Below are 21,466 nucleotides of genomic sequence, written 5' to 3'. Positions count from 1 at the left end.
GGTGGCAACAAGGCCATTCTGGAGATCAATGAATGTGAAAGAAGGAAGTGTGCAGCAAGGAATATATGCCAGTATGGCGATTTGGCCTTAATCCCTATTCAGCACCAAAAGGATTTCAAGACTTCATGGAAAGCCAGTGGTGTCCATGGACAGACCTGGGTGCGTGGTGCACGGAGGTATCCGAGAACTCGCTTGACCTGGAAGAAGGTAGCGACCAATGAAGGAGGGGCTGGCAGACCTTTCACCTCTAGAGCATCTTTTACAGGTTTGTGGATGTGGGGCATCTGCCAAAAATGGCTGATGATCAGTCCACCAACCTAGTGGTTCACCCACCCAATTTACAGGTGATGGAACAACAGAGTTTCTATTGGTGGAGTGCCAAGTGGCTCCGGAAGTGGCAAATCTTGATATGATAGAGCATCTGCCACTGTGTTGCAAGGCCACAGTGTCGGTCAGCCAGACTTATAGAGGGTCATGTGACTGTCACTAATCACTGATTATTCCTGTCTGGGTCAAACTTGAGAGGTATGGTGGGCCCAGGCAGGAAAGCCTTCCTGTGCATCAGGGCCATTCCATTTTTTGCTTTACTAAAGGCATCTCTTGATTTGAAATTTGTTTGAGTGTAGTAAGAGAGTATGTTGTGCATGGCCAAAAAACATGGCACCTGCTCAGCATACTGCTTTGCTGCCAAATAATCCCCTCACCGGCTGAAGCGCTGCAGGCAGTGAAATCCACACAGGAATCGGAAATGATGGTGGACTCTCATTCCCCAGAGAATGTCATGGCCCCCACCACACTGGTGCGCAGGTGACTCAGCCTCCCTTAAGGGGTCAAAAATCCTATTTTGCCAATACCATTGAAAATCCTTAAACAACTCATGTTTGTTAAAACTCATCTCCCTCTGGGGATGTACGTTGTTACAACGCATGCTTTTACTACGCATGCCTTTACAACGCAGGTTTTTCAACGCAAGTCGTTACAACAACTTGCGTTGGGGGTGCTGGATAGTGAATAGTTTAATTTACTATTCCAACTCCAGTCCCCGTGAATAGTAGGGAAGGTGTTGGATAGTAAATTAAACTATTACCTATCCTAGAGCGCCCCCCAGCGCAATTCGTTGTAATGACTTGCGTTGAAAAACCTGCGTTGTAAAGGCACTGCGTGGTAAAAGTTGCGTCGTAAAGGATGTTTCCCCCCTCTGGTAGTGGTTTCTCCCCTTGTTCCTTCCCAATAGGAGTTTTCTAGTTAGTTGAAGTGACCTGGAACTATTTACTACATTACTACACCCTGTTTTGGAATTAGAAGTCTCCAAGGTATTTTCCAAGATTAAGTGCATTATCTCACTAACTGGATAATGCCATGGTAGAATTAATAATTCAATGCCATTATTTCATGGTTAATCCGTATGTTTTCCATTTCATTCTTTTCAAATACTTTATGTATCACTTCAAGATGCTTTGACCCAGGGAACTATTGGAACTTATCAATAGTCTTCCTGAAACAAATACATTTTCTGCATAAATACTAAGGTTTGTAAATGTGGACAATGTCATTTAAATGGAATTTAACCAGCAAGATCAAGTGAGTCAACAACTGGTCTAGACTAAAACACATTAACATGTTGACTCAAACATCTTTTGACAGCTGGTTTGAGACCCTTATGTTTATTGCGCATTTCTGATTGCAAATTATATAGTGATGGAAAAGTGCCCAACTTTTTTTAATAGTCCATTATCATTTAGGTGTCCTAGGCATGAATCCCCCGCATTCTGCCCCTATAGCTGCATCCAGGCTGCCTCACCTCCACGTCGCGGATGAGCTGGTCATTCTTCTTGCTTGTATGGAAAGGTGAGGTGTCCACATGCACCATTGTCCACTCAGATCCACGGTACGTCCCAAACAGCTTGTCGTGCTTCTTAGTTATTTTGTGAAATCCCATGGAGTTCAGATTCTAAGAGAATGCATAATTTATGTGTTTTAGGAAACCAAGTATGTATAGGTATAAAACAAATCAATGCAGTCTAACTTGGCTTTACAACTAGCGATAAACCAAACTAAATAGGGGACTATAGACAAACCTACACCTAAAAGGTATGGCACCAGAACATCTTCAGCTGGAAATACTCTGCCCTAAATATTGTTTATAAAAAAAAGTCACCCCGTTAGAGATAATAATAGAATATCTACACCCAATACGATGATATCTTTGTAACCCATAATAAGGGAAGACTATATTTATGTAAACTGATATTTACAATGACAATTGTCATTATGCATACAACAGACAAATCAGGATTTATATCATGACAGACTTAGAGATCTCAATGCTCACAATATAAGGAGGGAATCATTTCAATATTTCTGTGTTCATCCCAATCAGAGAGTTCTTAGGTACAATGTACACATCTAATGTCCAAGCACCTTTACATCTGCAGAACTCCTATCTTTTGTACCCTATAGTTTCATAGACTTGTCAACTTGAAAAGTATTCTTATTAGTAGTAGTAATATTATTATTAATAATATTATTATTACTTCTTTTAATGTACCAGAAATCACTAGTTTTGTAGCACACATGGCTACTTTCGACTTCAATCCTACTCACTTTACTCACCTCAGAATGATAAAAGTTCTGCCAAGATTCAGGCTGATGACCTTCAGCCACAAAAACAACTTTTGCAATTTATGCTTTGAACTGCTGAGGCCTCTATTCTGGATAAGTGCCCTCCTACCAGTTATTTCACTCGTCTGACGATATGTGCATCCTATGCAGTAAACCTAGCTACAACGAGATGTGTTTTTCAACTACGTTACATTACATATCTTGGTAAAATATCTAGATATATTTCATATTATTGCAGTGTTGGATTACTGTCTTGGAAAGTCATTGTTTTTTATTTTAAAGTTGGCAAAAAAACATAAATTCCCTTAGCTTCTTTTTTTTGCATATCCTTGCTGCTAAATAATTTTAATGAGCTTCAGTCAAATCATTGTCACCACCCGCATTACTCCAGGATCTCCTTCTCGTTTCCTTTGTTTTTTGTTCTCATTTTCTGCAAATTATTTGCTAATTTAAATTTTTGTTTTAAGTCAAAAGCTTTATGGTAATATCTCAGGCCATCTTTCCTGTGCCTAAATGTATTCTCGTCTCTTTCACCTCTTGTCAACTGAAACAATTTTGAATTCAGAAGGAACAGGATAGAGCAGAACCTCAGATTTGATTTTAGTGGGGAATATCGAATTACAAATATCGATGGGTCACAATATGATGACCACAATATCGAAGGACAAAACATCGAAATGATAAGTGCACAGTGGGAGGTAATGATTTACTAATCCTAACTTCATATTTACGTACCTTGAAGATATATTTATGTCACCCAGGTGTGTATATGTACAGTTAGGTATAGAACATGTATGGAAACTTGCCTTTCGATAGTTTGTCCCTTGATATTGTGGTCACGATACTCAGACCTGTCGATATTTTGGATTCAATATTCCCTGCCTACACATCAGATTTTAATTGTGGGTTAGAGTAAGTGGTATGGAATCATGTGAGGGTCAGAAATACATAGTATCACAATGATACAATTCCTAATTTTCAAGATGCACTTATATCTGGTTCCCAAAATGTCAAAATATATCGAATTTCATTTGATTAAAACAATTAATATCGCGAGTTTGATAACCCATGAAATGAAAAATATATCAAAATATAAAGTATGAATTCTTACAAGAAACATGTGGACTCACAGGTGTGTAGTTCCAGAATTGCAAAATCCATTAGTTACCTGTTTTTTAGGTTTCGCCTGGCGTCCGCTGAGCAGCAGCGTCCGCACAGGCGAAATCTTATGTCTTTAACAGTATGGGGCTTTGTCCCGCCTTCTCTTCCATTGGCTAGCTCCATAAATGGAGGCTAGCCATTGGAAGAGAGATCTGTCCGTCATTGCTGGAGCAGATTCGTGGGCGTTCCGCCCCTTTGCGATCGTCATGCGGCGGTGGGCGTTTATTTATTTATTTATTTTCACGGATGTTTTTCGTCATTTCCAACTTCGTCCCCGTCCGGCGTTGTTGTATTCTGCTGTCCGCCCTCCCTCCCGCTGTTCGTGTCTTTCTTCCCCTGTCTATGTCTTGCGGGCGCCGGCGTACGCTTCAGGCGTACGTTCGCAGCGTACAGGGCACAGTTCAATTGTTCACGCTTCCAGCGTGAGAGGCGTACAGGGGCACGGTGCGATGGTTCACGCTTCCAGCGTGAGAGGCGTACAGGGGCACGGTGCGATGATTCACGCTTCCAGCTGGGTGTCATAGACATAGAAAAAGACTGCCCATGTGCCAACCTGTGTGCTGACTCCATGTGTGTGTTAACGGACGGTCATTTTAAAACGTCGTCAGTAAATACATGCGATCTTAGAGATCACATAAGATCCCAGGCATGACCTCGCAGCATTCTTAACTCATGTCAGCATATCCCAACTATATGTCATTAACTATACAATATACCTGAAAGCTATTTGTTCCCCACAAACGTGTTTGGATGGTTTTTGAAACAATGTGTTGTGAATAATAGTAAAAATACAAAGATTTAAACATCACGTAGTGTATGGTGTTATAGGGCTGGCTCATGCAGAGGGAAAACTCAAACCTTCCCTTACAAGATGGCAGCCGGACTGTTCCATGTCCCACTGTAGCGAACCCCACTGTTGCAGTCCTTTTTTTGTTTCCATGGCGGACTATGCGGGCGGGGAGGGGGAGCACCAAGATGGCGTGTCTCCTGGAGACTCCTATCCGGATGAGCGTGCTGCCTGTGAGTGTGGTTGGGGGCGGCAGGGTGGACGGGTGCTGATGTGATAGAAATGTAGATGCATCTTTAAGTAATCATTGGGTAGTTGGCTCTCTACTTTCCCGGAAAGAGGATAATGCTACTGGTGACACTCCTCTACTTCTAACTGACACCTCAGAGGGCGGGTAGTTCTCTGACGTGACCAGCCCAAACAGAGGGGAAGAAGCTAATGACAACTAGGAGGAACCAGAGGTTACTCGCACCCCGCAGAGAGGGTTATCGATATTTCCTTAACTCAAGGGAGAAGGAGGGTGACTAGCTCCTCTTACTAGGAGCGAAGAAACTATATCCTAAGAAGATATTATCTCATAAATTGGGACGAGGTAACAGAGACCACCTTTACAGAAAGGAAGCGGGCTGCATACACCTCCAAGAGGATGGTCGACCATTAGCAGTACAAAGAGAGGGTGACACTCCTGGAGGGGGGAGTCCACAGAAAACTATTGGATGAAAGGTTACCGATACCTCCCCACATCGAGGAACTATTGTTGTTGCCCCGATGTGACCACTGACACACACTCTCCTTAAGCATAAAGGATGATGCAGTTGTCAACCCTTCTACTACTGGCTGAAGTCCTCACCCTCCCTAGACATTCTTCACTCGAAGATCACGAAATTATGGAGATCAAAGAGAAAAGGAACCCGACTACTACTGACCGTCTTCGGAGAAGAGATGTTACTCATCCCTTGTTAAAAAGGGGCTTCTCAACTGACCTGACATCATAGTGCAAGCCATCAGAATGCATTACTTATGCCCGGGAAAACACTTTTGTTTAGCTTTTCTATCTTGCTTACGTATACAAAATAACATTTTATATCTGTATGCTTATCTTTCAGTTCCAATAGTCTTTATAAGCACGTTAAACTATTTACAAGAAATGCACGTAGCTTAAATGTCTGCATAGGTAGTACTCAGCCAGCACATCTGGTGTGGGGGGGGGCTCGCAGTGTGTGTGGGGGGCTCTGTGTGGGTGTGTGGGGGGCTCACAGTGTGTTGGGGGCTCTGTGTGGGTGTGTGGGGGGGCTCTGTGTGGGTGTGTGGGGGGCTCTGTGTGGGGGGGCTCTGTGTGGGTGTGTGTGTGTGTGGGGGGGCTCTGTGTGTGTGTGTGTGGGGGGCTCTGTGTGGGGGGCTCTCTGTGGGTGTGGGTGGCATTTGCAAGAGATTAAGGTATTGGCATTGTAAATGACAATGCCATTTATTTATCTGTTTTTAAAACCAACACATAAATAAAAATATTGTCATTTAAAATGCCAATAGCTCTAACTTTTGCAAAGGCGAAACCGTTGCATTGTTTTTAATTCATATGAGTATCCCAAATTGCATATAATATCATTAGATTAAATTAAATTATAAATCAATGACAGAGTCCACATTTTTCTTGTACGTAGAGTCCCTACCTAGTGGTTTGGTGCATTTTCAAAGGTTTTAGGACCACGAAATAGACTCAGAGAATTAGATAATCGTGAAAAGTGTTGCTCTCGTTGTCTTCTTGTTTATCTTACGTTTATTTAGATGATAGGTGATTACAAAACACGTATAAGAGTTTCTCTCATCTTTTAGGTCTAACTACAGCCTTAATAAAGAGGAGAATCCTCGAAGCACATATTGGCTGTACATATAGTAATTTTGTGGGATTGTAACGAAGTAGTGGAAGAATTTAATTTAAACAAATAAAGAATCTGGTTGGAATGGAAGAGTAATTTAGTAGGACTAATAATTTCAGAACAACATCCCTCAGGATACTATGAACACTGTTTGATGCACCATTGGGGTATTGGTGCAGGAGGAAAGAAGGCGCTCAGCTACTGATTCTTTTTACACTGCAATTGACACATTGATTTCGATGTTGTGAGTACTGTCCCAATAATGTGCTATGATTTTTTGTGCTTTTATTAGCACACAGTGTTGTGAATTAAAAATGGCTTTTGCCTTCTAATCTGTTTAGTAGTAGTTTTTAAAATGTTGCATGCTTATCAGCATGCTTACACTACACTACTATTACCACATTTTCTTTCTTCCCCTCACTGACCACTGTTTCACCAAATCCTCCCACCTGGGTGTCACGGTACAAAGTGGATCTGTGCAGTTCTCCCTTGAAGAAGGGCAGCACATTTCTTAGAGATGATAGGAAAAACCGATGAATACTATCTGAGCAGGATTCCTGACCCTCAACTTTACCTTCTTCAAAAACTGGCCAAGAATTATAAAGATTTATACAACAGGTACCTTCTGTTGGAAGCGGGTGTGAAGAAATATGCAGGCATATGCATCAAAGCTTTTTGATTTCGCAAACGGTGCAATTCGCAAAAATCGGCCGTTTGCCATCGCAAAATTAGCTTTTGCGATGCATCAAGGGTCAAGGCCATCACAATTTGAGAAATCGCAATAAAATGTGAGTTCTCAAATTGCGATTGCATTTAGAGGAATCGCATTTTGCGAATCTTTAAATGCAATGCTAGTACCACTTTGAAGTAGCGATTTCGCTACTAGGGGTCGCAAATTACCATGAAGTTGAACTTCATGGTAATTTGCAAAAACTTTGAAAAATGCACCAAAGTTGTAGGTTACACACACACATGTCCTTGGGACATGTGTGTGCGCAACATTTGTGCACAGATCAATTTCAGGGGTGCAACAGGGTGTCCTTTTGACACCTTTGAAATTGCATGCGCAATTTGCGAGTACCAATAGGAACTTGCAAATTGCGCATGCAATTTCCCATTTATGAATAGGAAGCCATTCCTTATTTGCGAATTGCAATTTGCGACTCGCAAATAAGGAGTGTGTAGGAATCGCTATTTTTATAGCGATTCCTACATGCATAGGCTTTGGCGAGTCATTAATTGTGATTCCTTAATAATCGCAATTAAGGACTTGCAAAATCCTGGCTTGATGCATGTGCCTGATGAATTGTTAGAGCTAAGGAGCTTCAGTAGGAGTTCTTGGGCATACTGACAACAGTACACACTTCTCCTTCCCCTGTTTCCACAGAAAAATCTTGGAATAGAGAAATGTACGTTTTTCAGGGAGTTAATATAGGAACATTGTTTGAGTTATCGAGTGAACAGACCATGGTCTGCATGGAGGAGAAGCAGGTAGAGGTGGAGGAGGACTAGCTCGGCATACCCTGTACAGCCTTTGGTCTGTCAGTCCTCTCAGGACTCACACCCCTCTTCACCTGGTAGTTCTGCAGCAGCACCAGACTGAGGTATAGCTCACTGAAGGCCAGCTTGAGGTCGCACATGGTTTTGTGTTGGGCTCGATGGCTGGAGCGTCTGCGCAGTAGTCTCTTCTGCTTGCCGAGGCCGCTGGCATCTTCATGGGGTGCTTCAGAGACCAGTTCCAGCTCTGTCTCAAGAGTTGTCAGCCGCCGCTGAGCTTCCGCCAGCTTTTCTTTACATGTGAAGAAAATACACAAACCAGTGATTGAGTGAGATCTTGAAATCCTTATTCTCTCCCTCAGCAATAGAGCTGAACCCCCTGCACCCTCCTCACAGCATGCCCACCCTCACAAAGGTTGCACCACTCAACACTATCCTCATCAGCATCTTATTGCATCAGCATGGCTTCAGTGGTGAGGTACTAACGCTTCAGGGCCTTGCTTGCAGCAGCAACACACTTAGGACTTCTTTAGAGTTTGGTGCACAGGGGACCTGTCCACAATTTGATGAATATCCCATCAGGCATAGTGTGCCATTGACTATAAAGTACTTGTGATATGAGGAACCAGACATCTGCCATGATTTTGATGGAGTACTTGTCCATCAACCTCTACTAAAAGATGTAAGTAAATGAAACGACAATGGTGAGAGGTACACAAGCTCTTAAATGGAAGAATACATTTCAAGATTATTCACAGATGGCTGAATGGATGGATGTGATGTGTCTGGAAGGATGGATTGTTTTAGTGTGAATATCTTTGTGGATTCAGTTGGGGGTAAGTCTGAAGGGGTAAATGAGTGGGTGTCTCAATGGATAGAGGATGGATGGATTGATTGATAGTTGGATAAGAATTAGTTGATGAATTAATCTGGATTAGTCAAAGCAATGGTGGACACACACGCACACATATATGGATGAGGGTTTCCCCATGAATTGTGAATTACTGTGAAATCAGGAACACCACACATGAAACCCAAATATTTCCCTATTTTGCCTGCCATTTCATATGAACGTTTTGTCTGCTATCATCAATATAAATTCATTTAGAAGTTTTCGAGAAATAAGCGTTACAATAAGATATCAGTCTTGTAATTATTTTGTTTATCTTTAAGACTGATTTCACTAGCATGAAACTTGCAAGATCTATGAATTAAATGTGAATGTGTAGAGTGAAGAGATGGTTTATTAACAGCTTGTATTTACTGCTTCTCTGATGGTGGGCACAGAAATGCATTTTCTTTTGAGAAAAATTAATTATTTGAGGTAGAGTTCATGCATTTTTTAAACATTTTCTTTTATCATGTCAAAGTTGATGTACGTCTGCCAATGGAGCACCGATATCGCTACGGTAATGTGTTGGGAAAATTGAAAACGTTTTTTAAACTTGAAAAAAATTAGTATTTATGTTAAATGTTAATGTAAATTGATGTTATGTATTTCTTTTGAATGAAGAGCAAAATAAAAAAACTGAACTATTAACTTAACTCTGAATTAATTTTTCTATTATTTTGAATTAATGTAACTATTAAATTGACATTTTAAACAATTATTTAAAAATCTAATTTAAAGTAAAAAAATTACATTCATATATCATGTTCTAAAGATTACACAATGTTATACATAAAATTAATTTAATTTGTTTTTTATATATTAAATGTACATTTAATTTCGAATGAAAAAGGTTACTAACATATTTTATCATAAAACAATATTTATTTTTAAATTATATATAACATGTTTAACATTAAATACAATTTATATATATACAGATGTGTGTGTTTGTGTGTGTGCGTGTGCATGTGTGTGTGTGTGCGCATGTGTGTGTGTAAAGCAGTGAATTCATTATTTCCTATGGGTTTCTATTTTAAGTCTCTGCCTCTATTATTCGCTATGAGAAGGTGTATCAGTGGATTGGTATGTGTGGCCCTGAACCTACTACTGCTCCTTCTTGGTTGTAACTTTACACTCATAAATTTAGCTCCAGATCATGTAAGTCTATACTTTGGAGTACATTTACACTTGTAAATGATGAATAGCCAAAAGTAGTAAAGTTACAAAAAGTGTACAGTAACATTACACATGCAGATTTACTCATGTGCAAGTTTAGCTTCATGAATAGGCCCCCTTGTGATCACATTTGCCAATTTTATGTCCAATCCAGACCAGAATATTTTACAAGAAATAGGTAACAAATGCACTAACCTGCATAAAAATTATTGACTTTTGTAAGTTCTTTTTCACACGTCTGGAAGAACTTTTCTTCAAAGGAAGCATACTGCCGCTGGGATACAGCTGGCTCAGCATCTGTGAAGGAATGCATTGTTAAATGATGTACACATAGAATCTACCATCCACCAAAAAAACAACTGCAAATTCATTGAAAATTCATGTGATTTTATAACAGAAAAGCTACATGGCATGCTCTCGTCAAATATCATATTTCTAGGCGATCTCAACATTGATGTGAACAACAAACATTTTGTAACACTGAAAAATTGTTTGGCCAGATGTATCAATATTTACCTAACTGTGATTTTCTGCATATAGCAATTAGGAAATCACTATTCCTAATGTATGAAAAACTCATAAAGTTTAATTTAGCAAATTCTACTGAGTCGCAAATTGACCTACCTCATGAATATTGCGACCCGTTAGGATTCAGTGCCATCACAGGTCAGCAGACCACCATGTCTTTTAAATAAAGCAGTCTTTTTTTAAATGCAACCCATTTTCCTTAAAGGAAAATGGGATGTGTTTAAAAATAAAAGTGTATTTTTTTTGTCATTTTTTGTTTGTTTAAGAAGACTCAGTGGTCCTGTGCACCACTGCCTTTTAGTAAACAAACTTTTTTCATTCACAAATGGAAAGGGGTCCTGAGGGAACAATTCACAAATGCATTACCACTACACTATGGTAGTCACAATACATTGATACATACCATTCCGATTCGATATTTGGAAGGAACACCCCTTCTGAATACTAAATTGATATTTGGTCGCAAACCAAAAAATTGCAATTTGGTAGCATGCTACCGATTCGCAGTTTGGGTCTGATGCATCCCAAAATGCTTTTTTTCTGTTTGCAAACCATTTGCGACCCAAAAAAGCTTGATCCATGTGGCCTAAATTCATTACACAACTTGAGGCAATTGGTGATACAACCCACTATTAAGGCAAAGTACTATACTTCATAGTTATTGACTCTGATACTGTCTGCTCCTTTTTCCCTTTTGATGTTATCTGATCTGACAACCGCCCTATTTTTTTTCAAACTTACATGAACTCCATCATAACTCAGGCAAGCCTGGAAAATCCAAAAGACTCGCCTGCCCGCTGAGAAAGATTACCCATGCTGCCCTTCAAGAGTCTCTCTCTCTCCTACACTTGAACATTTTAACCATAACAGGAGCATCAAAGTCTCTACGTGTGAATATGTGAAAATCATAATAGCTGCTGCCAATGATATTGCTATGAAAAACTCATAATTTCTTGCAATAGAGCAAATTTCTTTTTTGGAATTCCTAGCCAAAGTATGAAGCAAGTGTTGGGAAAGCATGAAATGAATGGACATATTTTAAACAGGCCCAGTCACTAACTAAGCCAAGTAAAGTAAGAAAAGAATAACAAACTTGCCATATCCTCAGCTAAAATTGTCTGCATGCAGCCTAAACTAGACCATATCCAAGTATTAGGTTACAGTGTGCAATAAAATATACCGCGGCTTGGGAAAGCCTTATAAAAAACAGTAGCCAGCTGTTGGACTTGGCTCTTTCAGCAGGGTCAACCCCAAACATTTTACCCTCACAATCCTGTTTCCTGGATCCGTTTTTTGGGGGGGCTTGTATGACACTGCACACTTTACCAATGCTAACCAGTGCTCTAGTGCTTCTGCTCTCTCTTTAAAACATGAAAGAACTGGCTTACACCCAATTGGTACATATAATTTACTTATAAGTCCCCATTAAAGTTGTACTACAGGTACCCAGGGGCTGTAGATTAAATGCGACTAGTGGCCCTGCAGCACTAATTGTGCCACCCACTTAAGTAGCCCTTTAAATATGTGTCAGACCTGCCATTGCAGGGGGGATACCCCGAAGCTGGTCCCAGGATGCTTGTTTCCGGTCCAGGGAGGACCTGGCTTGGCAGTTTTGGCTGGACTGCTCCCATGAGGTCCAGGCTGATTTGTGTTTGGCAGAGTTCAAACTGAGGTGGCATGGTGAGCAAAAAAACAGGTTAAACACAGATCTTTGTGACTGGGAATGAATGTTTGCATTGTTCAGCATTCTGTCCATCCTGTGTTCTTTTTGCTTTTGTTGCCCTAAGTGGGAACGGTATGCCCAGACGTGGGTCCAGTGCTCACTAAGCCACTGGATTCAAGCTAGCCTGGCTGATGAGGAGAGGCACTCTAAAACCAGTCCCAGGATACTTATTGCCGGTCCAGGGAGCACCTGACTTTGCAGTTCAGGCTGGACTGCTTCCATGAAGAGCAGGGTTAAGACTGATTTGCATACGGCTGTATCCAAATTGGGGTGGCGTGATGAGCAAAAAACAATGGATTAAACCCAAATCTTTGTGACTGGGGGTGAATGTTTGCATATGTCAGCATTCTGTCCATCATTTGTTGTTTTTGCACTATTGGGCCTGCAGCATTAATTGTGCCATCCACTTAAGTAGCCCTTTAAACATGTGTCAGGCCTGCCATTGCAGCCTGTGTGTGCAGTTATAAACTGCCACTTCGATCTGGCAAAATTAATCTTTTGGCAGGCCAAAACCATCTTTTTTAATACAGATAGATGATCCCTTGGGTACGCCCTGGACAGTCCACAGGACAGGAAGCACAGGGTTTAAAAAGTTAGACATGTACTTTTAAACTCTTAAATACGTTTTTCACTACTGCAAGGTCTACCTCTCTCATAGGATAACACTGGGTTACCTTATTACATTTGATAAGTGATACCTTTAAATTGGGTGCAGGTAGGAATTTCGAGTTTGGTGTCTAAAGAATTGTAATTTAAAGTATTCTTTAATGGTAAAGGTGGATTTAAGTCACAATTCTGAAAATTTCACTTTTAGAAAGTTGAACAAATCAGCAAGGATGAAGTAGGTGGTTGGGTGTATGTAATGTTTTGACATATTCCTTGGTGGAAATAATCTTTTGTACATGACAGACATTAGAAATGACAAAAAACAATGTAAAACTTTGATAATCACTATTATTAAACAGAGTGCTCATTATAACTGTGTGTGTAGTTTTTTGGTGGTATCAACATTATTTGGTTGTAAAACTTTTAGAAAGTTGACATTTTCTTGTCCCAAATATTTGGTGTATGCAGCCTGTTTCCTGGGTCACATGACTCTGTGTTGTTGGTTCTTGGTCATTGTGTATTGCTTCCAGACAGAGAGACAAAGGGCAATAGGTGTTAGCAAGAAAGGCCATCACCGACCACGCTAGCACACCACAAAGGCTGTGTTTGGTCACACTCAGAAAGGGTTTGACACTAGTCTTTTGTGCCCCCAGTCAAGTTGGGGCCAGGGCAGGGAGGCAGGAAATCCAAAACACCTCTGGGGATTGATATCACTAACACCTTCTTCTACTTCAAAGCTGGCTCCAGTTATAAATAATGAACACTCATACCAAACTCTTCAGCACACTTGTGGACCTGTGGAAGACTCTGAAAGACTACTGTGCTGCTGCGCAAGAAGGACAGCTACTCTGTTGCCTTGCTGACTGAGTGAAAGGACTGGAGCTGCATCTTGAACCATAGACCTCCAGAGTGACTCCAAGGGCCAGTTGGCTGGCCTCCAGGGCAAAAAAGGTTCCAACCATTCTAAACCTAACAGCTGGACTCCACGTGCTATAAGTCGAGCCCCCGAGTGGGTCTGAAGGTGCTCTGCCAGCACAGCTGTGGTCCTGTGTGCAGAACCAATGCAGCGCAACTCATCTTCTCGCAGCTGCTTCGGAACTGCCGCAGCATACCGCATCCCTGATGCCGAACCTCGCATCACAGAATGCAGTCTCATTGGAACCACTGCTGCATGCTGCATCCTCGATACAGGCCTTGGCATCGCAAGCTCATTATCAATGGCATTCTTGCCGAAGTTGCAGGACTTCAAATCACAGCCCTGCAGCTTCTCCAGAACCGCTGTGCGCAATGCATCTTCATTTCAGGAATTCACATCACAAGCCCATCGTTCCCGGCATTCGCAAAATGATGGAGGACTCTGCATCACAGCTTTGCAGCTCCTCAGATCCACCTCTGCATGACGTTTCTTCAAAGCAGGTTACTGCAACGCTTCGCAAGCAAAATTCAAGGCACTTTATTCAGTGGGCCTAACTTGGTCCTTGTATCCGGCCCGCACTCCATGGCAGTCGACCTAAACTTGTGGCTTTGTTCCGTTGCAGCACTACCAGATAATCACAGCCGGCACTTTGTGCTTCTAGACATTGTTTTCACGTAGATCTTTAAAATTGCATATTTGCGGTTTTATTGATTGGATTTCTTTCGTTTTGGTCTCAAATAATATATTACTTTATTTTACTCCATTTTTTTAAACTGGTGTAGGATTTTTCATGCGTGATGTTTTCACTTTATTACTGTTTTAAATGCTGCATAAATACTTTAAACATTGCCTTTAAGTTAAGCAATGCAACGCGAGCAATGTTATTTGTTTTATTTATTTACTTATTTATTTACTTAACTCCGCTCTGCTGTATGCCAGAGTTTACTACCCCCACCCTGCAAACTCAATACCACTCTCCATGAATCTCTGGATTTAAGAGCCTCCCATAACACCTGCAGTCAAATTCCCTGGCTTCATCTTGGACTCGAACCTCACACTAATCCCCAAATCAACAACTTGATAGTCAACACCCATCCCTACTCCTTGAAAAAAAATAACAATCTCCATCCCCCCAATCTTGCAAAATACAGCAGTTCATTCAGTATTTGTCTTGATTGACTTTGGTAAAGTAACATTAGCAGGAGCCCCACAATAATTCATTACCCCTCTCAAAGCTGTCATGCTAGCCAGGCCCTGCATTCAACCCCTGCAGGAATCCACCCCACGATGCGCACAGCCACGCGGGGGGTTTGTGGGGCTGGGGAGTTGGGGGTTTGGCCACCAGGCCTGACCCTGATTGCTTATTTATTTCAGGTTGGCTTGGATGGTATTTTACCAATCCAAAGCTCTCCTACTGTGCCCACAGTGGTAAAATACTTTTGTCATTCTTCAACTTGGCATGGGGATTTTGATGTAAAAATGGCAAAAGGCTTTGGCACTTTTTAGCTTGGCGTGGATGGCACTGTGCTAACCCTATGCTTAAAAATTCTGCTATTCAGAGTGCCTGCAGTGTTGTAGGGTGCTCCATTTAAAGGAGCTGGGCTCCACTTAAAGTTGGGAACTACTCATAATTTATGTGGCGAAGGGTATTGTCGTTACATATATAAGCAAGGCAGTAGCCAAAACGCGTCTGTTTGTGCCTGATTACGGTTGCATAAATTGTTGGAATTGACCCCGAGAGTGCTTTTTCATTATGGGTATAGTAACCCTTTGGAAAACAGGAAGCTGAGATCTTTCGCGGTCCACCCTTGCGATTACAGCACTCGTCTGCGAGTGTACCGGCTGGGTGTTCGGAAGCTGAAATATATATATATATATATATATATATATATATATATATATATATATATATATATATATATATATATATATATTACCTACTGGCAGTCGCCAGTAGGTGGTTATAGTTAGGATTGGCTACCATAGGAAATCCGCAACATTCTATTGGGAATAACTCTGGCGCCGGTTGAGGAATTTGTGTGTAATTTTCCAAAATTTCGGCCAGCTCCGCTCCGCTCCTTCCCTGGAAGTTTCGGGGGGATTCGTTAGGTGGGGGCTGAGAAAAAAGGGGGGTCCCAAAACGAGTTTTCCCCATGTTAATTTCCATAGGACGGTCTGACAAGTCTACAGCCCGAACCGCTGAACGGAATTACGCCAAACTTGGCAAAATTGTAGGGACTGGTACGCAGATGTGCCTTTGCTATATTTGATGAAAATCGCTCCAGTGGTTTTTTTAAAAATTAACTTCAAAAACACATATATATCTATAGGCGCGCTCCGAGCGCTCACTGGTACGCGTACCGGGGAGCGCACCTGGCGCGCTACGGGAGTGCGCGAGTGGAAACCTGATTGGCTGTCGGGTGTCTGTCAACATTCTAAACAGTCCGGAGAGTCCGCCATCTTGTGTCTCGGTAGAATCGAGACACAAGAGGTGAAAAAGAAAGGGGGAAATAAATAAAAGGGGGCAGAGTAGACACCCCCTGACCCCCTAGGTTTTCTGAGGGGGGCCTAGAAGGACCCTGAAGGGCAAAAAATTATTATTTATTTTTTAATTTTCACGGGGTAAGCGCTGGGTGCGTTCCCAGGGTGCGCGCTCTGGTACGCGCACCCTGAGCGCACCACAGGGAAAAACAGTGTAAAAAATTATAGTAAAAAAAAAAATTTAGAGTGCTTAGAAGTAGGGTAGCTCTGAAAAAAGCTGTTGTGTTATGTGGGTGTTTTTTGTACCTACAAGTAGGTACCAATGCAGAGTCTTATATTCAAGAGGAAAACTCTATTCTTCTCATCTGTAAAATGCACACCATCTCTCCTATAGATGTCTTGCATGTTGTAACGCAAGTTGTTGTGGTAAATGGAACCCATACCATAGTCTCTGAGGAAAGCAGAAATAGATTTATTCACATGTGTCCTTGCTTTCTCAATCTGTGGACAAAATTGGTTGGACCAGTTCCATTTTTGCCTTTGGCATATATTAGAAAATACCAAGGCAGTTTTTGGAAAAAGTGACATCAATTGCCCAAAGATGTCCTTTAAAAGCATTTCCAGACCTACCCCAGTCAAAGTGCCCAGGTCATTGCCACCACAGTGCACAATTATGAGGTCAGGGTGTGGTAGATGCATAAAGGATTTTACCAATGGTATCAATTGGTGACTTCTCAATCCTCTCTGTCCAATTCATACAATGTCCACATTTGGTAAATCAAGGTTGTAAATACCTCTGTTAGCTGCGTATTTTTGACTCCAGTGGACAAAGCTATGACCCACAAACCAGACATTTGGCATCTTGAAGGTAGATGTGCTTGTATTCAGATGAGTTGTGGAAATGAAATGGCAGTTTGAAAGTAGGAGTTATGTAAAAATGTGGTTGAGATTCAGTGCACTTGAAAAACAAAAAATGATTGGTGCTTTCTTAACATTCTCCACTGAAAACTAGGGTGCATGCTTTTGTTTTTTTAAAGAAGTCATTTCAATGGTTGAGGAAAAGTCATTTCAAGAAACATTGCACATGATTAGCTGGTACACTGAGTGGTCAAACACCCTTGCTCCTTTTTTTTGCAACATAGTATGATGAACTTCTGAACTGTGTGCTGGGTGAGGAGGGAGTTACCATGGTAACAGGGGAATGCGCACTGGGGGGATGGGTGAATGTTATGTGACTTTCAAAAGTACAACCAATTAAAATGTGCAGTTTCTTACTCCACTTCATTAACTCCTTCTCTTACTCCTTCTGTCCTCTTATTTCTACACTCCCCTTCCTTCATGCTCTCTCTGTTAGCCTCATTCTCTCCGTCCCCTTAGTCTCTCACTCCTTTTCTATCACGCTCACTCCCTATAACTCAGCCATACTCCTACACTCACCTTCTTTCAGACCTTTTCCTTTACTTTCCTTCCTCTGTCTTCCCATCCTTCGCTCCTTCACTCTTTTCCCTTCCCTTACTCCCCTTACTCCATTTCAGTAACTCCTTCTCTCAATACCTCTGTCCTCTAACTTACTCACTCCCCTTCTCTCACTCTCTCTCTGTTACCCCCATTCTCTCCGTCCTCTTAGTCTCTCACTCCTCTTCTATCACACTCACTCCCTATAACTGAGCCATACTCCCACACTCACTTCTTCTTTCAGACCTTCTCCTTTACTTTCTTTCCTCTCTCTTCCCTTCCTTCACTCCTTCACTGTTTTCCCTTCCCTTACTCTCCTTACTCCACTTCATTGACTCCTTCTCTACTCCGTCTGTCCTCTTACTTCTACACTCCCCTTACCTCATTCTCTCTCTGTTAGCCTCATTCTCTCCGTCCCTTTAGTCTCTCACTCCTCTTCTGTCACGCTCACTCCCTATAACTCAGTTATACTCCCACACTCACCTTCTTTGAAACCTTCTCCTTCACTTTCCTTCCTCTCACTTCTCTTTCTTTACACCTTCACTGTTTTCCCTTCCCTTACTCTCCTTACTCCACTTCACTAATTCCTTATCTTACTCCGTCTGTCCTCTTACTTCTACACTCCCCTTCCCTCATTCTCTCTCTGTTAGCCTCATTGTCTCTGTACCTTTAGTCTCTCACTCCTCTTCTGTCATGCTCACTCCCTATAACTCAGCCATACTCCCACACTCACCTTCTTTCAGACCTTAACCTTTACTTTATTTCCTGTCTCTTTCCTTCTTTTGCTCCTTCACTCTTTTCTCTTCCCTTACTCTCCTTACTCCACTTCACTAATTCCTTCTCTTACTCCCTCTGTCCTCTTAGTTCTACACTCCCCTTCCCTCTTTCTCTCTCTGTTAGCCTCATTCTCTCTGACCCCTTAGTCTGTCACTCCTCTTCTATCACGGTCACTCCCTATAACACAGCCACACTTCCTCACTTATGTTTCTTTCCTCCCTCACTCAGGGCCTCATTTATGAGAAATGACGCATCGCTGCGTGAAAGCAGCGATGCGTCCCTTCTCAGTGCGCTCTCCTTGCGACATTCCTGATGCGTTATATTTAATGTATGACGCATCATATCGCAAGGAATTACAGATACGTCAGTATTTCTGACGTATCTGTAAGCGCAAAAGTGACGCATTGCTGGAGTGTGTCACAAAAGTGATGCAGCTCCAGCAATACATCCTTTCACATGGGGCAAGCCCCATGTGAAAGGGCCTGTGTCAGTCTTACGCCTGCTGTGAAGCAGGTGCAAGATTTTGACGCAACCGTGTCCTAAAAGTGACGCAGTGAAATCTCATAGATTTCACTGCGTCACTTCTACGACCCTTCCTTGCGTCAATACACTCCCTTTGCATACATTATACCTGGCGCAGGTATAATGTGGCGCAGGGGTTTACAAAGTGACACATCTACCTAGATGCGTCACTTTGTAAATATGACTCAACAAGGTGCATTTTTTACACCACTGGTGCGTCACAAAAAGTGACGCACCGGCGGCGTAAAAGTGACGCATGGCCTCATAAACGAGGCCCTCAGTCTTCTACTCTCACTTTTTCTTTCACTTTCTCTGTCTCTTCACTCCCTTACTCACCTTGTCTCACACTCACTTGCCTTTATCCAGTCTGTATCTCCACTCTTTCCTAAACATCACTGCTCTTTTCTTACCCTTCCACACCCCCGTTCCTTTACTACATTTTCTTCACTTATCCTCATTCCCCATGTTCACTCTCCTTCTCCTCACTCTCCTTCCCCACACTCACCTTCTTTCAGTCCCCCTACTTCACTTCCCTTCCCCTCTCGTCCCTTTCTTTGCTTTCTCACTCATTTTCCTCTCCTCTCTCACTGCACTCCACTTCAGTTACTCTTTTTAATTTTTTTAAGAATACAGCTCTTTTTTGAGAATTGGAGGTAGTTCTAAAAAGAACTTTTTTTTCTTCTTTTTTCGTTTTTTTCTCAACAAAAACAAAAACAGGAAATGGGAAACTGCTCAACAGGAGCAAAAAAAAATAATCAAAATTAGGGCTGGGGACGGCAGCGGTGGTTCTCTATTGCTCGAACAATAACATAATACTTTGTTCCCCGTAACAAAGTAGTGCATCACAATGTTTGCATTTGATTGTGGCCTCATTAAAAACAGGCTGAATATTTGGGATCAGCTGTTCTGGTCGCCCCCTCACCGAGGCAGTTGCTCCTCCAGTTGAAGTAGAAGCACCATCCCCTGGAGCCTCTCGTGCCAGAGCCCTGACACTCTCCCGGGCATAATTCTGAGGGTGCCTCCTCTGGACGTGCTGAATCATGGTCGAATTTCCAAATGAATATTTTCTGGTAGGGTCACCCCGTGACAGGACAGTGTGACAAATTCGGCACTCCACCTTTGGAGCATTTACTTTTTTTTATCATCTGGAATGGAAAAAAACTTCCACTGCTACTGGTGGGTCTAGCAGCCATGATAATCCAAAAAAGATTAAGCAGGAAAAAGACAGGTCTTGCAGTCACAAAAGTGAAAGAAGAAGTGAAGGAAATGGGTGGGGATTTCATTCTTTGTAAAAAAAACTGTTAGCAACCAATGAAAAGTGTTATTTTAAGGTCACATGACTTGACACGCTTATGCTGCGCGCACCGGAGAGCTTCCGGGGGCTCTTACGCGGCGCAAACGTAGGCGCTTCCGGGGGCGCTTATGCGGCGCGCCTGAGTGACGTTTTGGTAGCTTTACGGAAATGCAAAATCATTTCCATTCGGAAAATCAAAAATACTGCTTTTATAAGTATGGTACTGAATGTCTTGCATTAGTATTTAGTTTTCATACATATTTTTTTTTACGAACACAGAATTAGCGCTCTCGCTACTCTCGGGAGAGCTTACCGGTGCACGCACCCTGAGTGCTCCAAGACAAAATGATACGGGTGAGCTTACCAGTGCACGCACCTTGAGCGCACCAGGAAAAAATTATAAAAAAATATATATACATTGAACAAATAATTTTTTTTTAAAATATATATATAATTAATAGTTATAAAAAACAGCTACTAAATTTTTTTTTTAAAATCATAGGTTACAAAGTCGATATACAAAGGAATTAGCTTTTTAAAAAACTATGAAATTCACTGAATAAACCATAGGTTTCACAAACGTTATAGTTAGGAAATAGCATTTAAAAAACCTTTGAAATTCACTGAAAAAACCATAGGTTTCACACTCGTCATAGTTAGGAATTAGTATTTAAAAAACCTTTGAAATTCACTAAAAAAAACATAGGTTTCACACCAGTTATAGTTAGCTGAACATTTTTCTCATTCAAAACCATTGAAATTCCCACGTTATAGTTAGTTGGACTCACTATAACTCGCTCGCCCGCAATCCACTGCTGATGATGTCACATATTACATCATTCATGACATGGTCAGTGACATCACTGATGACATCACTGATGACATCTCAAATGACATCACTGATGACATCACTGATGACATCCTAAGTGTGCCTGAATGTTTGGCCTGCCAAATATTCATGCACACTAAGCATGTTCTCCACCCAGGCCTCATTACAGCAGGTAAGTAATTTTTTCAATTTATTTTTTACCCTACCCTCCTTCCTCCTGTCCCCACTCACTACAGCTTCGTGGGAGCAGCCGCGACTGCAGACACGCAGCCCCCCCCCCCCCAGTAGCGGCTTGCATTGAACAAAAGAGGGGCAGGTGGGGGTCA

At 41.7% G+C, this 21,466-nt stretch overlaps 1 protein-coding gene across 1 annotated transcript in view; it reads right to left on the bottom strand.

Annotated features, from left to right (window-relative positions):
* LOC144752416 (solute carrier family 53 member 1-like) overlaps positions 1 to 21,466 on the bottom strand; it is a 467,914-nt gene that overhangs the window by 181,128 nt on the left and 265,320 nt on the right. The window contains exons 4-6 of the mRNA XM_078640349.1: positions 10,205 to 10,283; positions 8,019 to 8,233; positions 1,802 to 1,951 (exon numbers count right to left, since the gene is read on the bottom strand). Of these exons, the coding sequence (XP_078496475.1) occupies positions 1,802 to 1,951; positions 8,019 to 8,233; positions 10,205 to 10,283 (444 nt within the window). The remainder of the gene's footprint in view (positions 1 to 1,801; positions 1,952 to 8,018; positions 8,234 to 10,204; positions 10,284 to 21,466) is intronic.

Source organism: Lissotriton helveticus, chromosome 5_1, assembly GCF_964261635.1.
Source record: "Lissotriton helveticus chromosome 5_1, aLisHel1.1, whole genome shotgun sequence".
In the NCBI taxonomy this organism is placed as follows: Eukaryota; Metazoa; Chordata; class Amphibia; order Caudata; family Salamandridae; genus Lissotriton; species Lissotriton helveticus.
Note: the sequence above shows the minus strand (reverse complement) of the source record. Positions and strands in the feature narration are given on the sequence as shown.